Below are 26,323 nucleotides of genomic sequence, written 5' to 3' on the forward strand. Positions count from 1 at the left end.
TGTTGAATTTATCTGAACCAGAAAATTATCAGCGGACAAATTCTGTCAGCTTTCATTTGCTGCCTCAACGCCCTTATCACACAGACAATTTTTCAGATCCAATCTCTTTCAAATTCCGCAAATCCTCGCATGACCTTACGCTTAGTAGCGAAACTTTATTTTTCTTGCTGTTGTTGCTATATGTATATTATAACCTTGAGAAGAAGGTTATGTTTTTGTTCCCGTTATTTGGTTAGTTAGTTCATTTTTTTGTTTATTTATTTGTCTGTTCGCATTAACGTTTATTTTCTTGTTCACTGCAATAGGGTTCTATAGTACCTGAATCCAGAGTTCAAATCACCATAACAAAAAAACTAGCAAGGGTACCTATAATTTTTTTAATGTTTATATGGATGCAAAAGTGTCAACTACGCATGTGAAATATCTAAGAAAAATCTATCAGACAGAAATATCACAAAAACATTACCATTAACGCGAAGTTTCTGTTAAAAACGAATATACAATTATGCTGTTTTGTTGTTTTTATACATTAATGTTTTCTCAACAGTATACAAGTAGAGTCTATGGCAGAGGCCAAGCCAATTGCCGGAATAGCAAGTGTTTTTCATAGTACTTTTTATATTACTACTCCACGCATGGGGCTACAATCGTATTTCCTTGTTTTGAAAGCACTTTAAATAAAACACGAACTTTTAACTACCAAATGCTTCGATTCATAATTTTAGTGAAAACATATACACACACACACTTTACCTTTAAATCCATCTAATTACGCGATTCCTTGTAATTAGATTTTATGTCCTAACATTAAAAAGACTGACGCTAGTTCAGGGTTAATTAAAGACGCAAAGATGTAGCGGAATGCGTCCCTCTACGTGAGATTATTATGACAGTAGCTTAAATAGCTCCAACTTTAAATGTGTGGTTTTCGTGTGAAGTGAAAGGAATAGTTGGACGAGCGACAATGACAGTGGTGGATAAACGTCTATATGTGCCTTTGACTGTGAAAAAGTAAAAGTTACTGGGCAGTTTTCTAAGGGTCTGGTGCTAAATCTTTATGCGATATTGAATAAATGCTACAAGATTTTAAATTTAATTTTTTAAAATTTTCTTCTCAGTTGGACTCATTTCCAAAGTCACCTTTCTTTACTTCACGCTCTAACGCAGGAAGTACTGTAAGAAAACCATCAAAATTGACGTAAGCAGACATACCATTGGCCTACTCCAAACCTGGTTTAGTACATGGAATACTACACGGGTAGCTGTCACATCAATAGGCCTAAAATGTCCATATGACATTATTTGTATACAGTAGACACTACACTTGCCACGTTTTAAGTATGGAACAATTGGCCAAAAAAGTCTTAATTACGTAAACTAAACTAGTGGTAAACTAGGTTAACTAGTGGAATGACTCTCCCCAACTCCCCCCAACTCTCACACATCCCCGGCTGTGTGAGAGCGGCTGAAGATTTGAGTCTTCAAAATTATAATAAGTAACTGGGAAGAAAATTAATGTAGATATGTTGATACGACAATAATCAACTCATTATTTTTATTCTCTTTTGTCGTTTATGTTATTAGATTGTTTTAAAACAAAGTCATATCAAGTTCTTTGTTATTAAGTTAGACTCAAAAGGAGATTAAGATAGATCACGAATACGGAAATGTCGATTTTGTTAGGACTCATTTGATTCTGATCAAATGTTTGAAACTCGACACATCTTGATCTGAATATTTTAATCTATGTAACTTAACACAATACACTGAAAAAATAAGCCCTGTGCCATAAAAGAAAGAAACAACACTCTTTCCTAAGGCGCGTGGTAGACAGCGTGATAACCGTTTTCATATGGAAAGCGTTTGTTGCGCAGGTGAGAATGAATTTTAATTTAACTTAAAAATGACTGAAATCATGCATGTTCTTTGAATAAAGAATGATGAAGTATTTCCAAGTGTCATTAAATAGAATTATAGCTACTGCTTCGGTGCTTTTTGACATTTAATGTAGGTATTTATTTAAATTTTAAGTGTTACATTAGGCGTTTAGAAAAAGAATACCACTGTATTTCTAATTACCAAAGAGGTTTATAACCAAGAGTGGGAGGGGGGGGGGGGGAGGGGGGGCACACGTGACTAGACACGTACATGAGAGTTCTCTGTGGGGCGTATAACTCTTTTACAGGTGATAATTAGGAAAATATGGAAATCCAAAATATCACTTTTAACAGTTGTCGTATGACTTAAAATAGGCGATGTATTTTTGTTTGCTTCACTGGCGTATTCAGTAAATGTGCTGATATTACAATGACATCAAAGAGATTATTAAAATTTATCAAAAACACGCTTTTAACCCGTGTTATTTTCATTGATCAGTCAGCAGAATAGGGAAAACTGAAGAAAATTATTTAGAAAAAAATATTCCATATTACATGTCAAGTCTTAATTTGCAACTATATCTGTTGTTTGCTTATTTGTTTGTATCGCTGGTAATGCTGAAAGTATAATCCATTAAATATATATATTTATAGCAACAGATTGACTTGTATCAGTTGGGTGCTACAATTGTCTTGCAGAAAGACGAGGAACTTTTGCTATATCAAACCCAATGAATACCATTTTTGTTAAATCAAACGTAATATAGCCTATTTTGTTAAATCAAAGCCAATAAATCTAATTTGCTCAATCAAACTTTAAAATCCATTTTAATAAATCAAATCTTATAAACCCTACTTTGTTAAATCAAGTCCAACAAAACTAATTTTGCTGAATCAAGCCTTATTAAACATATTTTGCTAAGTCAAACTTAATGAACCTTACTTTGCTTAATAAAACCTGAGAAACCCTTTTTTTGCTAAATCAAAACAATTGAACCTTATTTTGCTAAATCACACATTCTCAACCTTATTGTGCTAAATAAAACCTAATAAACCCTATTTTGCTAAATCAAAACTGATGAACCTTATTTTGCTTTATCAAACCTAAAAATCCATTATTTTGCCAAATCAAAACTTATGAATTCCTTTTTGTTAAATTAAACTTTATAAACTCTATTTTGCAAAATTGAGCCTAATAAAACCTGTTTTACTAAATCAAACCTAATAAACCCTTTCTTGCTAAATCAAGCCTTATAAACCCTATTTTGCTTCTCAAATTCAATAAACCTTATTTTTCGAAATCAAAACTAATAAACCCGCCATTGTTACAATTTATAACCTCATAAACTGTACGTTCTGCGATTGGTCTCAGAGGGATTTCGGAAAGAGGACATTCCAAAATTCCATTTTTCTCGGTTTTATGTCTCGTTTTACGTTTGCTGACGTCATTTCCACCGTCCATTCCAAGTACTGCCTCCTGACGTCATCAATTCTCGGCCAGTGTGGCATACTTGACGACACTGAAGGGGTTGGGGGGTTGGGGTTCCTAAAATTAGGATAATTAACCATAAGATACAAATCTTCTAATTTACCGATACAATATACGTGACTTAAACTACAGATTATAAGATGATAGGAAATAAATAATAAAATGCTAACACGTTTTCACTCTTATATTTTCTTTTTCGTTATAACTGTATATTTGCCCTTAAATTATTTGTCAATTTCCTACATCAATCTCATTCTAAGCTCTTGGGGAAAAAAGCAGTGGGTAGCTGTTGAGAGGATTTTATTCAATAGTCACATCAATAACTTTTGAGCTCCGGATGACATATTTAACTTACCCCGATCTGACAAAATTCCCTATGGCTGTCATGACTTGTTTACTCAGTTCCACTTCCTCCTCAGTTGGTTTGGTAGGGAACAGTGACGAGTCCAAAACGTCACCAAAGAAAAAATGCAGTTCTTCCATGTGAGAGGCACCATTAACGTAGTGAGGGTATACCGAAAATGAGGGTTTGTGAACAAACTCATAAAAGTAAACACTGGAATTATCTGGCCACAGAAGAGCATGCTCCCATGCAGGGGCGAGGAAGAATAAATCTTGCCACAGTTCCAGCCATGCTTCGTGTGATGACTTCTTATCGGGTGATGTATACTCGAATACTACGACATCGGTCATAAAATCAGGAGCACCAGGGTAAAGAAACTCGACCAGGCCCTTCGTAAAACCCTTTGCAATCTCAATGTTGGGTTCAGATTCATTTCCTGCTACACCAAACCAGAAACCGCTATCAGGCCGACATGTTCCCAATATATAGTCTAATCCGTCTACATCCCCACCAGGGTAGTCAGTTATTTCTTCATCTAGAATAATGCCGTCTCCGTAGGGCAATAGCACATTGGCTGAAAATACGCTATCTTCTTTATATTGATAAAACGCTGACATGAACTCCCTGGTTGTTTTCTGTCGAAGACAGGACACCATTTGCTGTCCCGATGGAAATAAACAGTTTAACAAAGAAGCGATTCTCAAGGTGTTGTTAATTGTTATTTCTTTAAAAACTTTGTGTCCCCGAAGTAAATGGGGTCCAGCTGAAGCAATTCCCCTCCTGAACAGCCGTCGGTTTCGCATAATTGGGCTCATTGAAAGAAAGATGTCCACTGTTACGCCACCTGCCGATTCTCCGCCTAAAGTGACCCGTGATGGATCTCCACCAAAAGCCCGGATGTTGGTCTGAATCCATTCAAGCACTCGAACTGTGTCGAACATTCCATAATTTCCCCCAAGTTCTGGTTCACCATTTGAAAGGAATCCAAAGACATTTAGACGATAATTAAATGAGATGACTATAATGTTACCTTGTAGAGCTAGAAAGGTACCATTGTACTCGGTGCCAGATCCCCATTCATATTTCCCGCCATGTTTGAACACAAACACGGGAAGAGAATCGTATCTGTTCACTTCTACCGCCTTGGGAACATAGATAGGGGCCTATTTAGGAAAAGGCAGTCCTCGCTAATCTTCTGATTTTGGATTCGGGCGCGTACAAATTCCTTGGGATAAATATGAGTAAGTTGTGTGGTGAATTTTTGTGGACAGCTTGGTCCGAAATATTCTGCACTTCTTACGCCATCCCAGTTTTCGGGAGGTTCGGGTTGTTTCCAACGCAGTGGGCCAACTGCAGGGGCGGATCCAGAGATATTTTCTGACAGTCTTCCAAATAATCTTTGTTAATTCGTCCTCAATTTTTGACCGTCTTCCGACAGAAAATAATAGATACCCGTCAATGTAAACTTAAAAATCTGACCGTCTTCCGGAAGACCCAGAAGACGGCCTAAATCCGCCCCTGAACTGGTGGCTTGGCGTAGGGGACACCAAGAAACTGAACTGCACGACCCAGAATGGTTTCTGCAGAAAATCCCCGTAAAATCCCGTGATTTGTAGAGACCAATACATCTTCCGATTTTACGTTGATGCAAGAAGAACAAAAACACACCAGGAGATAAAGCGCCGTGGACATATTTCGCTCTTCGGGTACATAATATAACTGTTTAAAAATAGCTTAATAGAACACCTACTAGGGCGTTATGTCTATTCTCATGTAATATTTATGTAACGGCAATAAATATTCCAATAATTAAACAAGAAAGATTTATTAGAGAAAGAAGGCGTAGCAGCCGCACCACTTTCGTTAGGGCACTTGCACACTTTTATGGTAAAAGTTGCGATTAATGCAAATTAATACGTACTGGCTGAGCACAGCCAGTAGCCTACATATCAGAATCGTCAATAGGAGTACTAACGCATGAATTTTCGTGCTAGGGCCTATTAAGACAGTTCAGTGTCTCTATTAAAAGACAAATTTTAAGTTGAAACCAAGTAAACGCCTAGCAACTGATATGTAAACTTCGTTATGCAGCAAAGGAATAGCGACCTTGCGTTTTCAGGCCTTATAATAATGCCGTGCAGAAAGTTTCTTATGTATCTTTCACTGTGAAAATGTAAAAGTTTACTGAGAGGTTTTCTGAACTTAAAATCGAATTTGAATAAATGCGTTTTCACAGCTAAATGTAGCCTACAGTTATACTTCAATGACAGGACTCTCTTCAAGTTATTGCACCTCACAATAATTATACCAAAAAGCATTTTATTTCTATGACAGTTTTTTCAAATGGACTCGTTTCTAAAGTCATTTTCTGTACTTCACGCGATACGCATTACTGTATTTCTTAAGTACTCCATAGGCCTTATTCATAGTGCGGTCACCAAACATTACTCTTCAGGTATCCGTCGCGTTCATTAAACCTAACCTAGATACAACTGACCTAGACCTATACATTTGAGGAATGAATGAACAAATATCTCAGCGGAATATATTGGCTTATGTACATAGATCAGCCAAAAGTAGGTCTAAATAAGCGTTGAATCAGGGCTTATAAAAGACTACCCCAGTACCTGTTCTATAAAAAGGGGTTAGTCTCATCCACTCAAGTTTAATACCCAAAACGTTCCCCTGGCCATAACCTCCGCCCTGGCCAATGACATAAATCTTATACGCTTTGCATCGATAAATGCGATAGGTGAGAATGCGCGGATGACGTCACAAACAAGATTGTTTGGAGATTGCGACAGAGAAGGCGATTGTGATGATACATTTTACACAGATGAGAAGATACGGACAGTCTGCGAAAATGTCGACAGCTGTGGAAGTCGAGGGAGAGATAACGAGATGAAGATTCACATGGTAAGTCAGAAATTACCATCGGAGTTTTGTTCTGTGAATTCTGTTCGAAAGGTGGAAATGTGGGTAATCAAGCACTCGCTGTATTATATAACTGGGGTGTACATTTGTCAACAGCACACTGCTTCCCATATGATTTGACCGGTCGTGCATCTCAGGTGCATTTCTATGTCAGTGGCACCCGCACAGAGAGAGAGCCCCAGAGAGAGAGAGAGAGAGAGAGAGAGAGAGAGAGAGAGAGAGAGAGAGAGAGAGAGAGAGAGACCATAAACGTAACATGGGACACAATGCATGGCGTAGGCCTATATAAATTAAAATTTTCACCCTCGCCCCTCCACCCCCCCCCCCTTTCCAAATGTAGTAGTAGTTGTGGGAGTGCAGGGGAAAGGCCCCTTTTGGGAGATACTCCCTGAAAAGTAAGAATTAATTATACTAGTGTATGGCGTTAGTAGTATCTATTATTATTATTATTATTAATTGCTGGTCCATTTGGGCTGACAAATTTTGTCAAAATTACCAGCCCACTTTCTTATTGCTTGATATTTGGCCAGGACTTGCAAAGATTTGCCTTGATTATTTTAATGAACATATAATACTGAAATATGTGCATGTATTCTGCTTTTTGTTAACAGATACTATAATTAGTATAAACATGTGTGAAAGGGTAAACAAACAATTTACTAGTACAGTACTTTCATTTTTATTTTGCTGTAGATCTCAAATTCAGTAGTCCTCTATAGCTGTGATTCTTTCCTGAATTGGTGGTGGATGCTTTAACTGACCACACAATATGGACGAAACGTTGAAGAAGAGGTCAGTCCCGCTTCATGATGTCACGTCAGAGTCTGATGCTGAAGAGAGAAGAGCTATCAGTTCCTCCAAGCACAGCAATCAGGAGCAAAGTGTTTGCTGTCAGTTCATGATGAAGAGATATGTGGTGGCAGTCATGGCATTTCTGGGATTCTGTGAGTAGAATAAGATTGTTGAGATACAGAGAGAGAGAGAGAGAGAGAGAGAGAGAGAGGAATAGCCAGAGAGAGAGAGAGAGAAAGAAAGAGAGGAATAGCCAGAGAAAGCGAGAGAGAGAGAGAGAGAGAGAGAGAGAGAGAGAGAGAGAGAGAGAGAATATACTAGTATGTACTGTATATGTGAATAAAGTGATAATGGGCAGGAATTTCATTCACATCTGTTACAAGACTGATAATAACTTTTTTCCATTCAACTATTCATTGACTTTAAAGTAGGAATTCATTGTTAAATTTGTTACTGATTTTTAAGGATATGTTGATGTAAATTCTACAAATGACCATGTGGTTTTATCTTTATCTTTTTATTTACGTTTCAGTCAATGTGTACGCCCTGAGAGTGAACTTGAGCATAGCTGTGGTTGCCATGTTATCAAACAGGACGGAGGTGGTAAATGGGACTGTTGTCCAGGTTAGTTTGAAGACAAGGTGACAGACAGTGTGAGCCTCTTGGTCAGGCTCTTCCTATTAGATGAATATACTTAAATTTCATTATATAATAATCTTGAAAATCCATATGCAGATGCATATTTTGGGGAGGGGCAACTTTTTATTAATTCTTATGTATTCAATTTTTTTAAAACTAAAATTACTGATTTACCTCATAAAACCTACCAGAAAAAGGGGTTAGGACTTAATTGTGGCTCATTACAGAACTGCAGATTGACAGCAATTGAATCACATTTTTTAAACAAAATAAAAGATGCTTTACTCTTATTTCACCACTCCTATTTTAATACCATGAATACTAGTATGACAATGTAAATCTTAAACTTTGTATTGAAATTTTTGACTTGTTAGACAGTATACATGTAAGTAATCATATTTTTACAAACACTCAATCTGATTTAATGCAGTAAGTCTTTAAAACCATGGACAGTGCTATAAATATAATGGTGTTATAGTAGCAAGATGAGAGACATTGATAAAAGAAATGAAGAAGTGGTCGCATTATGAGAATCTGTGATTATTATGGGATTATTCCTGAAAAATCAATACTTCAACTTCCATTAAGTGCATCGGCAGTATGTTTTAAAACTACAGCAGTTTACAAAGGGAGACTGAAGTAAGAGAAAATCAATATCTCATTTGTTTCTCTCTGTCTTGATGTACTTCAGCCCACAGCTACTGCAGGTTAGAATATATTTTGATTTAGCCAGAAAGAAATGTGGATTTGAAATTATGTGTGCTAAGAAAATGGTATTGTAAAGAGACAGACTGGGGTAACTTCAATACCTTTTATGCAGTTCTTTAAAAAATATATTTATTGCCATTGAATGCCATAAGAGACAGATAAAAGAATCAAGGAGTTGAACTTATTAATAAACAATGTAAATAACATACCTAATAAGCATGAAATCAGTCACATCCTATACCAAAAGTTATACAGTAAAAATCACACAATCATCTTAAACAGCATATCAGATGCCATCTTTGCCCTTTTGTGACTTTGATCTCCCCCCCCCCCCCCCCCCCCCCCCGCCCATATCTTTACTATCTGTGCCCAGTATTTCATGCTTTTTTTTCAATCACATTGTACCTTGTATGTAAAATGAAGTTTGTCAGTGGGTTACTGTGAATACTTGCTGAGCAGGGAGAATACCATGCTTTATATAAATGGATGATATCACTGTCATTATGATTGCCTATTATAATAATAATAGTGCCTCACTCTGAGCATTTACCATGCATGGAAAATACCACCCCTAATTTAGTGTAATTTAATAGTGTTATCAGACTGACCATATGTCATATTACAGGTCTAGTGTGGTAATAGCATGATTTAACTGTGTCTGTAGGGAAAACACACTGTTCATATTATTTGTGTATCAGAGGCTTTTTTTCATGTTGAGCGGTAGGCTAAAATGGACCGTTTCACGTATAGAGATTTACAATTTAAGTTAATAGCCTTGCTTTTCTGGAAGAGATGCACCATAGCAAGGCCTTAAAGTTAGTGCCTGATACAGCCGTTTAACAAAAATAATGGTTTTTTACTCACTGTGATACATCAGATTATAGAAAACGTACTCATTGGTTATAATTGTACAGCTAAAATGTTAATTTTGATGCCTAATCATGATTCTGAATCGAATGTATGATTCATGTCATAATATTTTAACATTTAAATTAAATGTCTGTCAAAGTTTAGAAGAATATGAATTTTTAAAAATATTTTTGGTAGATAGTGATATTTTGTCAGATAATGCTTTTATCAGTTCAGCGTCAATTGCTGTCATATTAATTTCAGATTGAACCCGAGTTTTTCTGGGATTCCAGACTTGTTGGTCTAATACTTGGCTCATTCTTCTATGGTTACATCTTCACTCAGATTCCTGGGGGTAAGGATTTCAACAAGATCATAAATTAATAAATAAATAGATAAATAAAAAAGAAAAGTAAGAGAATAATATTTATGATAACAATTGACACAACTTTTTACTGGGTGAGCAGTACTTGCACAGTTTAATGATACCAAACATAGACTTAATGCTGGGGTAGCAATTTTTTTCGCTTAGCCAAATCACCACATTTTTGTCAATTTTTTTACCAAAAAGGTTATAATTTGGCTAAAAATGCCAAATCAAGCCCTTTTTCTTTAGCCAATTTAAGTCAGTTTTAGCATTTGGTTAAATTGGCGAGTGTTAGCGCTACCCCAGTAATGACTCGTGTTAGTGAATACCAGTATGCCCACATACCAGTATGGCGGCAAGTACATGCTCACACATGCTGGTACTTTGTATTACATATACACATTCAGGTTATTTCGCTTTTGATGCTGTGCTTGAAATGCCATGTCTTAGGGCATGTTAATCTGTTACTCTGATTGCATTCAGCGAGAGTCCCTGCAGAGTAAGATTGATTTACATAGAACCATAGTCTCATTGGGAAAGAGCCCTTAGTGTTAGAATTATGTTCAGTCTCTAATAGAACCTATTTAATTGTGTGAATTCATAGGCTGGAAAACATTGCTTGAAATCCTATAGTTATAAATTAAAGATATTACTTACATGTAATGTCTTCCTTCCCATATAAGACAGACAATTAAGGCAATAATATAAATATGATCTTATGTCTTATATAGGTATTCTTGCCAGTAAGTTTGGAGGAAGAAATCTTTTTGGTGGAGGCATATTTGTCACTGCGGTACTGACTTTGTTGACGCCATTATGTGTGCGTGGCAGCGTGTACTTGTTCATCGTGGTCAGGATTCTGGAGGGGATATTTGAGGTAGGGAAGTGGATAAAATGCATGATTTAGGGGAAGTGTACTATGTTTTTGCTGTACAATCATTTCTGACTTGGGTTTTATCTTTGAGTTTAGAGACTCTGCAGCATTTTAAGCCTCAGCTTACTATGATATGTTGAAAGTAATCTTATAATCGATAAATGGCCTTCCCTTACACAAGTTTCTTCACCTATTCCCATCTTCTCTTCCAAAATAGTATAAAGAGTAAAATGAGACAAAAACCACTAGTACATAATATAGTAAATTGTTCTCTTCTGCTGTTCAGTATATGTGGAGCTTCAGTTGGCTTAATTTTGCTTTCCCTCTGCCCTCTTTGTAGCTAAATCCTTGACCCAGAGTCAGAGATATCCACTGCTGCCAATGAGACAGTTGTTGCTTGGTTATCATTCCCTATGGTTTTATTTTAGGGTGTGACCTACCCCTCCATACATGCTATATGGGCTAAGTGGGCACCTCCATTGGAGAGAAGTAAACTGGCTACCATTGCCTTCTCAGGTATGGGTTTTTACGGGTTTGTCGTGCCATTGCATATTGTGAAACTGATTGTCCTTTCTTTCTTTGTGATACTTTTCATGTTTTATATAATATGGCATAGCAAAAAACTGACCATTTTTGTTGTCATAGTTCAGCACTATGTGAATCTGGCAGCCATATTTTGTTTATACAGTAATAGATATAGCCATATGTTGGTTGACTTATCTCGGGCAGCCAGGTCTGAAATATAAAATCTCAGATTTAATTTTTATACCTTTAGTTATTTGGAGTTTGTTTTCTTGTGTTCTTCAATTTTGACATTGTTGCCATTGCTACAAGGTATTATATTGAGGAATGTATTGTATAGCTACAATGTACTTCAGGCTCCTACATGGGTACAGTGGTCTCCATGCCTCTCTCTGGACTGATGGCAGCCTATTTGGGATGGCCCTCACTTTTTTACTTCTTTGGTGAGTTCATATATAGCTTTTAAGTAAAAGAATGGGGTCTTTTAGAGGACCATTGCCTTCGAGTTTCTCCTTCAATTACGATTTATTAAAGGCAAATAGTTGTCGCTGAACGACGATTGACATGTCTTGTAACAGTTACAAATGGTCTAGTTGTCTTGCAATCATCTGTTTAACCAATGAAATGTCTTGTTACAACACACATTAGGTGCTCTGGCAGTCATCATTTCAACCAATGACATGCCTTGTTTCAACACACTAGGTGCTCTGGCAATTATCATTTCAACCAATGACATGTCTTGTTACAACACACATTAGGTGCTCTGGCAATCATCATTTCAACCAATGACATGTCTTGTTACAACACACATTAGGTGCTCTGGCAATCCTCTGGTGCATCCTGTGGTTCTTGCTGATAAGTGACAGTCCCTCAGAACACCCCACCATATCCCAGGAGGAGCTGGAGTATATACAGTACAGTATGGGATACACTGACAAACAGACACAGGTACTCGATCTACACAGTTCGGAAGATTAGGGAGTTTGTGTTGACTCTGTTTTTTCTTCCACATATATCAAGTAAAGGGTCTCCGTATACTAAGGTCCTTGTGTTGTGACCATTTCAGTGGAATTAACAGTTAACAAGCAGCATGATAATTTTTGTGTGGTTATTTCATGAATAGTGTGTGATAATGAACATGCTTATTACATGTAAGTCTTAGGGTGGTATTTTATGAAAAGTAATAAAAAATTAATTCTTTTAAAAAAGGAAACTTTAGTTTAATCAGTAATTCCATGTACATGTAGTTTATCAGTAAAAAGTGGAAATTAAAGCCCATATTTTATTTTTCATTGACTTTGTGGTTATTTTGCACCATCGCAATTTCAGAATCTGCATCCGCCATGGCTGAAGATGGCGACCTCTGTCCCAGTATGGGCCATCATCTGCGCACACTTTGCTGAGAACTGGGGATTTTACACTCTCCTCACATCCCTGCCCACATTTCTGCATGATGTTTTCTCGTACAGAGTTGCCAAGGTACCATACATACTATATATCATGGCACTTAAAATGCCCAAAAATGGATTACTTACAATACAGTACTGTGTAGGTGGGGGGGTGGGGGGGGGTGGGGGGGGTGGGGGGGGGGGTCATTGCTTTAATGAGCCACTCTTTTGTTCAGAAAAGGTCCACTTTGAATCAAAATATGATCTACATGCTATGCTATTTCTCAATGTGGGTCAAATAAGTAGTAAAAAAATGTTTCACTTTTTTTCTGAAAAAGGCCCCTTTTTTGTAGTTGCTGGCAACAGACCTGTGGTGGACTTAAAAACATTTGAAAATATTTCTAAACTTGTCGTGATGTTTTGTTGGTAGATAATTAGCATAAACAATTTATTACTTCATATTATTATATTTAATCATCCATTGTATATATTCTCTCTAATATATTGTACTTTATCAAAATGGCAAAGGTGTATTTAATTACAATAAAATTGCTATGGAGTATCTTTGAACATAGAATTATTGGATAAAGTGCAAGATACATTTAGGGTCTTTTGGTTTGTGAAATCTTTTTTATATTGAATTTTTAAATTGAACATTTATTTTATAACTTATATGATGTTATTTCAGACTGGCTTTGTGGCAGCACTGCCGTATCTTGTCATGGGAATAGTTGTGCAAGTCGGTGGCCATATTGCAGACTTTTTACGGCGGTCAAAAAAACTTACTACTACAAATGTTAGGAAACTTTTCACTTGTGGGGGTAGGTTGTGAAGAACAGCACCAGAGAAACTCAATATCATATAACATAACATATATTATAGATCTATTTAGGATGCCAAATTGGAGTCTCCTACACCTTAATTATGTTCTGAGGATATACTGAGCAGTCGAGTCCAATATGATACCGATTCATTGTTTTTCTTGGCTTGCAAACTTTAGGCTTGTTATGAGTACAAAAATTAATATTTAGAATAAAAGAGAATTACAGTATGCTATTATACTTCCCAGGATATTTTTCTTATTGAAATTATACAAATGACTTTGCCATGTATGATTGTATAAAAGCAAGAAATATATGATAATCATATTATAATAATGAAAAAGTCTTACATTATGCATACCATAATTTCTGTATGTTAATTTTGGAATTATTATCATTTTATCTGATATAATGACATTAAAAGTACTGCTAGAAAAAATATATTTGATTATAATCAAGAATTTTGGTCCAATGTATGTTATTACCAGATATGTATTTTTTCTTTGATAGCTTATGTGTTCCAAACAGTCTTCATGATAACTGCCGCATATCTGATGACTCCTGCTGCAGCCATTACTGCCATCACCATAGCAGTGGGCTTTGGGGGCTTAACCTGGGCGGGATTTAGTGTCAATCACTTGGATATTGCACCACAGGTAAGAAACAAATTCTTGATATGGGCGGAGTTTTTTTTTTTTTTTTTTTTTTTTTTTTTTTTTGTGTCAATCATTTTCTTGATGTTGGCTAGATTTGGTGTCAGACACCAGTGTGTAACATTACATGTCAGTGGGTGCATTTTGTTTTCTGTTTTTTTTTTCTTATTATATTCTTTAAAATTATTCCCAGCATCAACTTAAAAAAAAAATTTGAATCTGCAATTTAATTTACTGTATATTTTTACAGATGTCGCCATTATTTTCCTCAGAGCAGTAAACCACTTTTGGACAAGATTAGAATTCTTAATTATTTGCTTAATTTTTGTTAGATTGAATTGTGTCTGTATATTTGCAAACTTTGGTGTCTTATTCCAGTATGCCAGTATTTTGATGGGTGTGTCCAATACCTTTGCCACACTTCCTGGTATTATAAGTCCTGGATTGACTGGAGCCATTGTACAGCATAAGGTAACCACACTAGAAGTCTTCCAGGATCTTCTGTTCACTTGATATATTGCCAACACATTCTCATGAAATAAATTTGAATCCTATTTTTGTACATGTGAAATGCTACAACAACTTAGCTTGAGTTGATCATATTTTCAACATCAGTGTTTTGCTTATGATTCATCTTTTTTTCAATAATGCTTTTCAAAACTCAGCAGGTTATTACGGACTTTATACCTTAAAAGAAAAAAGTGACTGAAAATGGCATTTAATTTATATGGATAGTTGACATATAATTGGCATGCTTTGTATAGTTTTTACATCATTTTATATCCTCCCAATTAACAAATCACCACAATTTTTTCCAGCTGGCTTCTGAATGGCGGATAGTGTTCTACATAAGTGCTGCCATCTATCTACTTGGGGCTGTGGTTTTTGGGCTATGTGCTTCTGGGGAGAGACAAGACTGGGCTCAGATGCCAATGGGGTACATGCCTCATCTGGACCCAGACGAGGAAACAGAAGCAGAGGAGGAGCAATAGTCAAAATAAATGTCTGAATTTTATTGAAATAGTCAGTTTTAGTTTTTATTAATGTCAGTCTGTGTAAATGGAATTAATGTCTGCTCATTTAGTGTCAGTCGCTTAATAATTAAGGTACCAGTACAACAGACTGTAGCAAAGGGTTAGATCCTATATCTACTTGCTTGGCTGAAAACACTGAACCATGTTTCTCTAGAATGGCTTACCATGGCAACCTGCCTGGAACTGTTGCTTGCATCAAATAAAAATTATCATTTTACCAATAAAAAAACACTAACATTCCTGTTGGGGCCTGTTGTACAGAAAAAATTTAACCGGCGATAAATCAGTGATAGACCCATTAAATGGGATAGTGTGCCTGTTTGAAGTAAGAAAAATGTGGCTGATGCTTCAAATATTTATTTTTTACCATATATAATTATACATATATTATAGATTTATTCATATTCAGATATTACTTACATTATATATGTGGACTACTGCATACATATCTTGAACTGAAATAGACTACAGTTTTGGTATTAATAATATCAGTTTAGACCAGTTTTCAGACATTCCTTGAGTAAAACGGTCCCCCTGGTTATTCATCCCTCAGAGACGTGTCAGAATGGGAATAGTTCAGTCCTTTGTTGGCATACAGTGTTAAGAATCTGGAATACTTGTTGTTATCATTGTTAATTTATTTAATGGTGCAGCTGGTTGTTGACGTGTTAGCAGTGAAATTGTTGAGTATATGAATTAAGAATACTTGAAGCAGATATGAAGAATTTTTATGAAAGTGGGGAAATTGTAGAACGTTCCAATACAGAACATTATCACAATATTATATTTTTATTGCTTAAAGTGTTATTGTCTATATAGAATTCCGCACAGTACTTATTGTGAATTCCTGGTCGTGAAAACAGACAATTTACACAAATTACTTTTACTTAAAGGAATTCCCCTTTATATATTTACTAATATTAATATATTTTATGAAATGTATTCAGAAATATTTTCTAAGTATGTATTTATTTACATCACACTTGCTCAATAGGACAATATAGCTGAAGAAAAAGGCAGTTTTGAGGGTTAACGTGTTAGCCATGACTTTTTACCACTATATCTTTATTTTATGAATAATTAAGAACTTGTTAAAGAAATCTCTGATAATGATATTTGTCCTGTGCATTTGTGAATTTTAATCTTTTTTATCAGAAACTGGTATTTATAAACATCTTCAGGTTTTTTGAAGATATTGCTTGCAAACTTTTCCGATTAATATTGTAACAGGTGTTTGTGGCATGGTATAACAGTTTTACAGGAAACAGACATTAATGAATATTGTATCCAACTGTCATGATTATAATATCATATTTTCATGAATTTAGTTGCAGATGTTTTCAAGGAGGCTTTAGAATTAAGACAGAATACCTCTCTGGGATGAAATTGTGCAATAGCCTTGTTGTAATAAATGTGCAAGTTGAAAAAAGGTATTGATTAGTCTGCTTTGTTTTAAAGGAAAATGGTTAATATTCCATTAAATTATGTGAAGTCGTTATGGAAATGGCAGCATTGAAATATTACAGGAGTTACATCAAAGAAGGTTCTTTAAAATAGTCTGTTAAGGAAACAAGGAGATAACCAGCTTGAAAGTTTCTCACAACACTAGGAACTAGATGTAGACTATAAGATTAAGTGTTTATTATGACAATCAGATATTTTGTAAAATTGAAGGTTTCAACACGTGACAGATATTTTACATAAAATACTTATAACACTCATCAATGTTACCAGCAACCCTCCACCATTAAAATAGATATAACAGGAGCTTGTATTTATATGGACTATATTGTGGTAATTATCATTTTGCCAATGATACACAAATAATAATTCAAATGATCAAGGGATCACACTCTTGAATATCATTATATTTTCACTAATACTAATATGCATATTGATATCACTCTTTCAAATTAACATTTTTAAAGTTAAGGTTGATCTTGAACACTCTGAACACATCTCATACTCATTTGGAGATGACATTTGTACTTCTCAAAAACATTCAATGGTTCTAAAATGGTCATTTAAAAATGTCTTGCTGAATTGTTTGCAATGCCTCCACTTAATGGTGCTACCCAGCAAGTCACCATGGAAACTTTACAAATTTAAACTGATATTTAAAAAAATAATAATAATAAAAATAAATAAATAAACTAAAATTGCACCTACCAAGTTAACCTTGGCTTCACGCCAGTCCTTAATTTTACAAATGTTCTTTTCCTTTGGTCTATTATTGATGAAAACAGGTTCCTCATTTTATCAAGTATTATTTACAGTGCTCCAGGTGTCACTTTTTCCAAGATGAGCTGTTGGCTCTAAAAAGTGGGAGCAGAGGCTGTGATGTCCCTAAAACACTCCACACACTTTGTTCAATGGTATGGCACGGTCTGGAACAGGGGATACGAAGAAATGAAAATTTCTCAAAGAAAGCGTGGACATTTATAAAATGAAGCAGTATTGTTTTGAGTTTCCATTATTGTGAGGATTTCTCTTTTTAAAGAGAATTAAGGCTGACGCAATCACAGCCCAAAGTTTCACAAAAAGACTTCAAGTTTTTTCTCTACTTCAGTAAGAACTAAATTGCTGTAGTCCCTAAAATTAAAGTTCTTGTCTATGAGCACATTCAGAACAGCAAACTAACAGATCCACAGATCAAATATGTCCCACTGTGCGGAATCTGTACAATGTCTAATCATGGATTAAGCAGCAAGCTTTATAGTGGGTCGCCATATTTGATCTGTGGATCTGTTAGTTCTGGATGCCCTCTATAGCATTCTAGTCACGTCTTTCTTCCTATAAGCATACTTTATTTAATGCCTATGAATCTGAGGTCAAAGGAGACTGAAATTTTGAAGTTCTCATAGGAAATGGCCCCTGAATTTAACATTTTACAAGACAGCTGTGTGACAGAATGTAGGCACCATTTCTCTGCAAAAACTCCCTAACCCCCATTTGTGCGTTAGTTTGTGAAAAAAGAGAAGCTTTTTGAGTTTAAATGGCTAAAGATATGCCCAATTAGCCAGAGATTCAGAGAAGATGTCTCCCAGCTTTTTCATTTTCACATTTCACTTATGCTTACTGAAGAAGTGCTACAATGACTGTGACCAAAATTTTTTAATAAATTATTAAAATAAAAATATTTGAAAATGAGAAAGCTGGCAAATATCAGATCTCAAGGTTCAGGAATTGACTGCTGTACAAATAGGCCAATATGAGGCAGCGTGCCAACATAATGGATATTCAAAATGTACAAATTTTCAACTAACAATATTTTAAAACTCTAGGGAGAAACATGAATCCAGTATGGAAAGAAAACCTATTTTTAAAGTCTGATACAATGGTTCAGGCATTTAAGAATGCCAATAAAAATTATATTAAAAGATATTATATTAAAAAGGAGCTTATATTATAGTAAATACCACAATTAAAATTGGCTACTCTCAATTTTAGTCATTTTTCTTCAAATCTCATCTTAAAAGATCTTAATACTATACGTTAATACTGCAGATCCAGTAATTATAAATATTAGTACAACATTACAGTAGTTTTAGGTTGCAGGAGGTACATGCACTTCATGAATAGTAGATACAACCTCAATTGGTTACGAATACAGTGATGATACATAGGATCATCATCAACAAAAACTTATAATGATAAATTAACAATAAATAAATACATTGTGAGTTGAAAATGCTCAAATGAATACCTCCATCCTGAATCCACTAATGAAAATATAAGTTATAAATTCTGACATTTTTATCTTTTAAAATCAATTCCTAAAAAATTAACAGACCTGAATCCTGATGGATAAAAACTTTAAAACTGACAGAATTTCCTGTTAAAAAATATACAGTGCCATTATGCAATAAGCTATGGACCAAGAAATCACATCATTATTGCCAGATTCAAGGATCTGAAAGCCAGGTCGAGGGAATAGCCAGGGTCAGTTGTTGTTAAATGACTGATAACAGTTAGTGCCTATCTACCACAAGCTGATTCTAGAATATTCCGCAAACTTGGTTCTTCGGCAGGGCATGATCTGAAACAAATGACAATGGTAAATAAAGCCAAGCAGCTGCAGCCTTTTAATCTTCACATTACGGTTTTATGTTCAGCTTATGTTTATGGATGTACCCGTTTCAGATTTGAAATCAGTTATTTAAACAATTTTTTTAAGCAGTAAAGCCATTTAATTGAGGTATTCTTTTAAAAGCAAAGCACAGGCACTAGTAACCAAATGGCAAATAATCACTGTTAGCATAAACTTTAAAGCAAGTCAACTTGAGTTTTATTATGACCAAGCTGTCCCTCAGATGTGCTAACATGGCACCAATATTACCCAGGGACATCAACGTGACCCGGGATCTAACCCATGGCAATTTTAAAAGCAAGCAATTTACCCATGTGGAAATAGCCCAGTTACTCACCAATCTGTTTAGGGTAAGGCAAGTTGAGGTTTTCCATAATTTTGATGAATTCTTCCTTAGACTTGGTCAGCCGAGGGTTACACTTCTTCTCCTCGGCCACTGTCGTCACACTTTGACCTGTGGGAGGTTAAAGAGACATATACGAACCGAGCATCGATGGAACGAGGATTCCCAGTTACACATATAAACCACTTCTACTATTTTCTTATACAACTCAAATATAAAGTTGACGTGCTAAAGGATAAACCAAGTAAATCACTCGATCAGTCATAAAAAAGCTTAAACTGTTTTGGTTGAAAACTTGACCTACTTAGACCTAGAGCAGGGTATCTGGTGGAAATGATAATATAATATAATATCATGGACAGACTCATACCTGTGTACCTGTGCTGAGTAGAGCAGGGTTTCCGGTGGAAATGATAATATAATATTGTGGACAGACTCATACCTGACTAGTCATGTGCTGGGTAGAGCAGGGTATCCGGTGGAAATGATAATATCGTATCATGGACAGACTCATACCTGTGTACCTGTGCTGAGTAGAGCAGGGTATCCGGTGGAAATGATAATATAATATTGTGGACAGACTCATACCTGACTAGTCATGTGCTGGGTAGAGCAGGGTATCCGGTGGAAATGATAATATCATATCATGGACAGACTCATACCTGTGTAATCATGTGCCGGGTAGAGCAGGGTATCCGGTGGTAGTGACAATATAACATTATGAACAGAGTCATACAGGGTTCCCGGATTGCCTGAAATTAAATGAACACTTGAATAATAATTAACAAAATACAAAAAATTATATGCAATTAGGCAGAAAGAAATGCACAAGTTTACAGATCTGATTTTGCATCATGAGTGTTACATCTGCGAAAACTATCAAAAGTGAAAAAAATCAGAACTTAATCATGCATTCTTTTTCATAAAAGAAGAAAAAAACTTCATATAGACTCAAAATGGAACAAATCTGAAATATCTGAAATACAGTGACAAAAGTCCTTTGTCATGTTTTACATAAAAACTTGAATGAATCTTGTGTGTGTGTCAGTACATTCAAGGCTAAATAATGTACATAGACCTGAAATATATATACACAGTCCTATGCATGCGCATACACACACGCACATGCACACACACGCACACATTACCTTGCTGGAAGTCTGTTCTACCACAGCCCCTGATAAGCAGGGCATCCCCAGTGAATGCAATTCCCTGTTCATGCCATATGAATGTCATACAACCTGTAAGATAGATCAGCGTATGATTATCAACATATCACCAGAGACTTGAAGACGGGAGGGGGGGGGGGGGGGGGGGGGGGGGGGCAGGTATGAAGGCCGAAAAACACATTCTGGAAAAGTCTGCTTGTACTGTATACATTCAATGTTATTTTGCAAGCTGGGTCAACTGAGAGGGTTAAACTGTGAATATCAATTTAATACTAACTTAATAATGCAGTATGTTATGAAATCTTTAAAATTATGAAACAGCTCCTTGGAACATTGCTGAAATGCACGAAAGTTCTCATAGGGAGAATTGTCAAAATATATTGGGGCCAATACTGACATAAGAAAACCTACCATCTGTATGACCGGGAGTTTTCTTTGCCTCCATCTTGAATTTCCCAAACTCAAAAGTATCCCCGTCATCTAGGTATATGTCTGCCTGGGCCCCACTGTACTTGGAAATAACGCTCTTACATCCAGCGATCTCCTGCTTCAGTTTGCCACTTCCTGTCACATGGTCTGCGTGCATATGTGTATTTACTGAAAGAAAACATTATATCCAATAGTTTCGTTTACAAAAGTACAAAATAAGTTTTCCATTCAACTGTTTCAAAAATGCCATGTATGTTTTGCAAGAGAGCAATTTTTTATTATCATTTAAACATTTCTGTCAATCATTTTAGGATCACTCTTTACAAATTCCAAGAGACTAGTACGAAAATGATGGCTACATAAGAAACATGACTGCGCATCCCACTGTCAACTGATGTCACCATAGAAACAGACCCTAAAACACATGACAAAGGGTATCATTTGTAACACATCCATGCATCCTAAATATTATCTTACTACAGGAATTATAACAAGAATATGAGATGGTCTGTCACATCTCTAACAAAGGTCAAACCACTAAAACGGTACCTCTATAAACTGATGGGGCACAATAATAATAATAATAATAATAATAATAATAATAATAATAATAATAATAATAATACATAGATAGATAGATAGATAGATAGATAGATAGATAGATAGGTAGGTATACAGACAGACAGACAGATAACAGGACTATACATGAATAAACACTAAAAAGATAAATTAAGGGTAAAATTTGTTCATTTAAAATATGTACCAAATACAACACTGTAGCCTCTTACCCGTGAGTTTGAGATTTAAACCCAGCTCATTTATGACCTTCAAGTCTCTGCTCACCAGTTCATAAACGGGATCTATCAGCACCGCCTCCTTGGAGTTAGCATCAGCTATCAGGTAGGAGTACGTGAAGCTAGTGTGGTCAAACAACTGGAAATAACAGGATTGAAATGTGTTGTCACAACTAACACAATGGCAGTGTATGAAGCTGTCATGGACGAACAACAGCTAGCGATAGGATTTCCTGTGTGCTGTCACAATTAAGGCAGGCGTATGCTCTTAATGTGATACCTCTGGAAAAATGCATTAGAATAGAAAAGTGTACTCACATTTAACACACTATTACTCTGTGAAGCTAAAGCCAAGGATCTGGCACAGTCAAGACTGCAATATGTCACTGCCACATCTAACGCAATGTTACTGTGGAACACTGCCAAAGTCTAATATGATAGCTTTAAAATGTACTTTCACGTATACAACCCTAAAATGCACTTGAAGCACTGCAGTACTATAATGCCATCAATGAGGTATGTCCTGAAAGATGCATTTTGAGAATCTTGCTCAATCATTAATGATTTGCTTTTTGCAAATGTGATCCAGAATTAATAGAGGAAAGGTTTTGGCTCTACTAACCAAGGTATGTACCCCCCCCCCCCCCCCCCCCCTCCCACCAGGCATACGTGATACCAATGTCACCTTCAATGACACTAATTCATCAAGTTTAAAGAGACTTACCAATTTAAATTGTTTCTCATGCTGTAAGTGCCTTTTAATAGGTATGTAAATCAAACATTTAACCCTGGACGTACTTATAAAATTTACGTGTAAGCTGGTTGGTATAATAACCTGGAATAAATTCCTCAGTGAATATAAATACTTACTAGTAGTATACTATGCAGGTGACTTCTTGAATTGCCATATTTGTATTCAAGAGATGATAATGTATTCACTTTTTTCAATTACGTTAAATAAAAGTCAAGGACTAGTTCTTATCAGCTCTATCCTGTTTTTGATACCATTTTTGTATTCAAGATATGATAATGTGTACAATTAAAAACCTGTTTGACGGTTTCTTTAGCCCAAGCTCTATATTTATCAGGTAAACCCTGGAAATACTAGTGTATAGATGTATGATTCAAAACTTTTTTTTTCAAATACATTTCATCAGCTGTGTTATGTTATAAGAATAAAGAAGTTTTTTCTTCAGTCAACACCTAAATATTGAAATATCGAAGGTAAACAATTCCATCATTAAGCTGTTGATTGAAGAAAAATTCTGTTAACAGACACTGTATTACTTGATGCTGAAGGAAAATGCAGATGATTCAGAAGTAGACATGTCGTGACTACGGATCAGATGCAAGGTGGCAAAACACTTCGAAAGAGTTTAGGAAGAGTAGAAAGCAAAACTATGAAAAAGATTAAATATTCTTGTCTGGATTTCATAAACTAGTGTTCCTTAGAATAAAACAAAATCTCTAAAATCCCATGTTTTTGTTCTTAATTAATATATTGTAATAAAAAGCCTGCTTATCTCATTGTGTTAATTTGTGTATTTTTTAAAATTATAATTGGGCCAGTGAGTTTTGTTTCGATTGGGCCAGTAGATTCACAGACCCTAGTGGCCCAGATGGCCTGTAAGTTGAAAAGCATTTAACACAGATTACAATCGATTACATGTAATTTAATATGGGGCCATTTCAAAGCAAACGTCAAAACTTGACAGCAAACGTTAAGAAGAAATATACCTGTCTAAAAATGAACCCCTTCGGACCCGCCGCTGCAGCACACATACATCTTGCCTGCAAGAGTGTCTGGTTGAGAGAAACGCCGGCAGCGGGGCCGGTAGGGACCTTGCCGAGCGCCTGTGGCACGGCGAAAGAACTTCTCACGAGCCTTCCCGCAACCCTCGTCAGTGTGTTCAAGGGCGGCATGCTGTCCGAGGTCAGACGCTATTTTTGTGCGCTATATCAATCCCGGCTACTGTATCGTCCGAGGCTGCCCTTAGTGCTGCTGTCAACTTAAATGCGGAGATCCCGGGGAAAACGTGATTACAAGGGTCAGGAACACATGGCAAACGTGTTTATTTCAGACCATTATTTACCACAAGGTAGAGCTATTGTTTTATTTTTCAAGACAAGCCATAAATGGTCGCAATTTTGGCCATAAAAGGCCACAAATATTGTTTTTATCATGCATTTCAAAGGTGTTAAGATGCGCACAACATCACCGATCCCATTATGCAATCTGTATAATCTTTACGGGGCTCGTAAACTGTTATAAAGCTTATCTTTCTGCATACCATTGACCTCCTTTTGTGACTTACCCGTGGCGGGATCACCTCTACTGCCGTAGCTGTACGTAGTCCAGGGAACAGCTGCCTCGTAGTCCGAATTCATGTAAAATATTGAGGAAGCCAGAAAGAGGGTAACATATTCATCAATTCTGGCCCAGGGCACTGAACCAGGGACATAATTTTTCCAAGCAAGGTGGTTTATTTTTAAATCTCACAACGTTTTAAACGAGATTTACTGAGGAGTGGGGAGGGGGGGGGGGGGGCTTAGTCAGGAGCGTGTTTGTTTATGAGCAGGGACCTGGCGGGGGGCAAAGTCAAGTAGACTTGGTAAAGTCCATACAGCAAGTCTGAGGCAAGCTTATCTTTACTAGACAACTTCGATCACAAGTGTCTTCCCCTTATCACTGATAGCCAATATTTTGACTTCATAACACTGTACGGCGGGATCAAACGGGCATGGTTTGGATGCTTCTGGAGGTCCAGATGCATACACAGCCCCCTCCCCCAAAATCCAACTTTTTAGTATTTGAATTGCAATTTTTTAATTCAGTTATATCAAGGATACTGTATATCAATATTGGCGTTTATCAGTGTCTCTGCTTTTCAGATAAATTATTTTGACAGGTTATTCTCATTTTACCTTAGTATTGATTTTTTATCAATTTGGAAAAGGAACTTCAAACCTGTTCAAATAGAATGAGGCTTCTGAAACTGGGAGTAAACATAAGGGTCATCCAGTTTGGTGAATTAATTAAGATCAGAGGAAAATAAAACCCAATGGATATATACACTAAATACTTCGACTGTGCTTTATTGACAATGTATTAACTCTGATTGGTCAGATGACTATATTTTTCCAGATTTTTGTTTACTTTTATATCAAAGCAGCTAATTTGTGGGTTGCTCAAGTAATAGTTCATAAACATTTTGCCAATTTGCTTAAAAACTTTTTTTTTCCAATGTTATTTCAGAAACTCCATTCAGTCATGGACAGTGTTTGTCAGAGAGATGGCCGCCTCATGGATATTGTGGATCAGAGGTGGCGTGAGGAAAACAAGCTGCCCTACGAAGACATAGCAGTACCAGAAATGGAGCTCCCCGACCCTGAGCCAGATAATGGACACAGTAATGAGACTCTCCAAGAACTAGAGCAGAAATGGACTGACCTTGGTCTTAGCAGTTTACATGAACAGCAGAATACAGGGGGACAGAGCTGAGAACAACATAACTCAAGGAGATGGAGGGCAGAGCTGAGGAGGGGTGGAGGCTGAGAACTGAAATACCCATTCAGAAATGTGACATAGCTGAGATTGCACTAAGATCTAAGGATGGGTGGGTGGGGGGGGGGGGGGCAGAGGTGATAACTGAAACATCTGTTAAGATATATGGCATAGCTGAGAACTGAAATAGCCATTCAGAAATATGGCATAGCTGAGATTCCACTAGGATCCAGCATACATGTGTGTTAAACATTTCAGCCCATTGCTGATTCACTCGGACCATTAAACCACATTTAAGTTGAAGAGTAAATCAGGTCAAAGGGTGACGAATTAAGTGGCGTCTACTGTATTCAGGCCTGTAGCCAGGGGGGGTGGGGTGTTCAGGGAGTTCGAAGAACCCCCTTTTTGCTGGGAAAAGGTCCCCTCTGGGTAAAATTCTATCTAGGTACACAAAGGTTTTATGGTAAAAGGTCCACTTTTTCAGAAAAAGAACCTCCCTTGAAATTGCTGGCTATGGGCCCAGTATTATTGTATTGCCACTGTAAGCCATGGTAATGTGCAGTGATACTACAGAAATTGCACTGTAAGATGTATAAAAACATGGAGTTGTAATTTTTATGTTCTATCAAGATGGATTTAGAACAAGTAAATACAAAGGAGGACCTTACTACTGAAAGTGTTTCTTGTAACTTGAGAGTTTGAA

At 36.3% G+C, this 26,323-nt stretch overlaps 4 protein-coding genes across 7 annotated transcripts; 2 read left to right on the top strand and 2 right to left on the bottom strand.

Annotated features, from left to right (window-relative positions):
- Positions 1-1,420: 1,420 nt before the first annotated feature.
- LOC106160273 (fatty acyl-CoA hydrolase precursor, medium chain-like) lies at positions 1,421-4,861 on the bottom strand. Its single transcript, XM_024077252.2, has 2 exons — positions 3,722-4,861; positions 1,421-3,423 (listed from the first exon to the last, which is right to left on the bottom strand). The coding sequence occupies exons 1-2, from the start codon at positions 4,648-4,650 to the stop codon at positions 3,246-3,248; spliced, it is 1,107 nt and encodes a 368-aa protein (XP_023933020.2). The 5' UTR covers positions 4,651-4,861; the 3' UTR covers positions 1,421-3,245.
- Positions 4,862-6,512: 1,651 nt separating this feature from the next.
- On the top strand, positions 6,513-16,723 carry LOC106160276 (vesicular glutamate transporter 3). Its single transcript, XM_013536824.2, has 13 exons — positions 6,513-6,625; positions 7,337-7,587; positions 7,968-8,059; positions 9,896-9,986; positions 10,730-10,875; positions 11,301-11,388; positions 11,751-11,837; positions 12,209-12,342; positions 12,724-12,873; positions 13,471-13,603; positions 14,114-14,259; positions 14,635-14,727; positions 15,075-16,723. Exons 2-13 carry the CDS (start codon positions 7,413-7,415, stop codon positions 15,246-15,248), a joined length of 1,509 nt encoding a protein of 502 aa, XP_013392278.2. The 5' UTR covers positions 6,513-6,625; positions 7,337-7,412; the 3' UTR covers positions 15,249-16,723.
- Positions 16,724-16,909: 186 nt separating this feature from the next.
- On the bottom strand, positions 16,910-24,038 carry LOC106160274 (persulfide dioxygenase ETHE1, mitochondrial). 2 transcript variants are annotated; one of them, XM_013536823.3, is made up of 7 exons: positions 23,853-24,038; positions 22,110-22,254; positions 21,304-21,489; positions 20,872-20,964; positions 20,386-20,475; positions 19,718-19,834; positions 16,910-17,677 (listed from the first exon to the last, which is right to left on the bottom strand). In XM_013536823.3, exons 1-7 carry the CDS (start codon positions 24,036-24,038, stop codon positions 17,637-17,639), a joined length of 858 nt encoding a protein of 285 aa, XP_013392277.2. In that variant the 3' UTR covers positions 16,910-17,636. The 2 variants fall into 2 exon arrangements, with proteins under 2 accessions (XP_013392277.2, XP_013392276.2); XM_013536822.3 differs by having other exon boundaries at positions 16,910-19,329.
- Positions 24,039-24,054: 16 nt separating this feature from the next.
- LOC112042538 (anaphase-promoting complex subunit 13) lies at positions 24,055-26,296 on the top strand. 3 transcript variants are annotated; one of them, XM_087016955.1, is made up of 2 exons: positions 24,055-24,214; positions 25,372-26,296. In XM_087016955.1, the coding sequence occupies exon 2, from the start codon at positions 25,387-25,389 to the stop codon at positions 25,615-25,617; it is 231 nt and encodes a 76-aa protein (XP_086873081.1). In that variant the 5' UTR covers positions 24,055-24,214; positions 25,372-25,386; the 3' UTR covers positions 25,618-26,296. The 3 variants fall into 3 exon arrangements, with proteins under 3 accessions (XP_086873081.1, XP_086873080.1, XP_023933021.2); XM_087016954.1 differs by lacking the exon at positions 24,055-24,214 and adding an exon at positions 24,418-24,593; XM_024077253.2 differs by lacking the exon at positions 24,055-24,214 and adding an exon at positions 24,423-24,531.
- The last annotated feature ends 27 nt before the right edge of the window (positions 26,297-26,323 follow it).

The sequence above is a fragment of the Lingula anatina genome, chromosome 7, assembly GCF_051362555.1.
Source record: "Lingula anatina isolate TDL-2025a chromosome 7, LinAna3.0, whole genome shotgun sequence".
NCBI lineage: Eukaryota > Metazoa > Brachiopoda > Lingulata > Lingulida > Lingulidae > Lingula > Lingula anatina.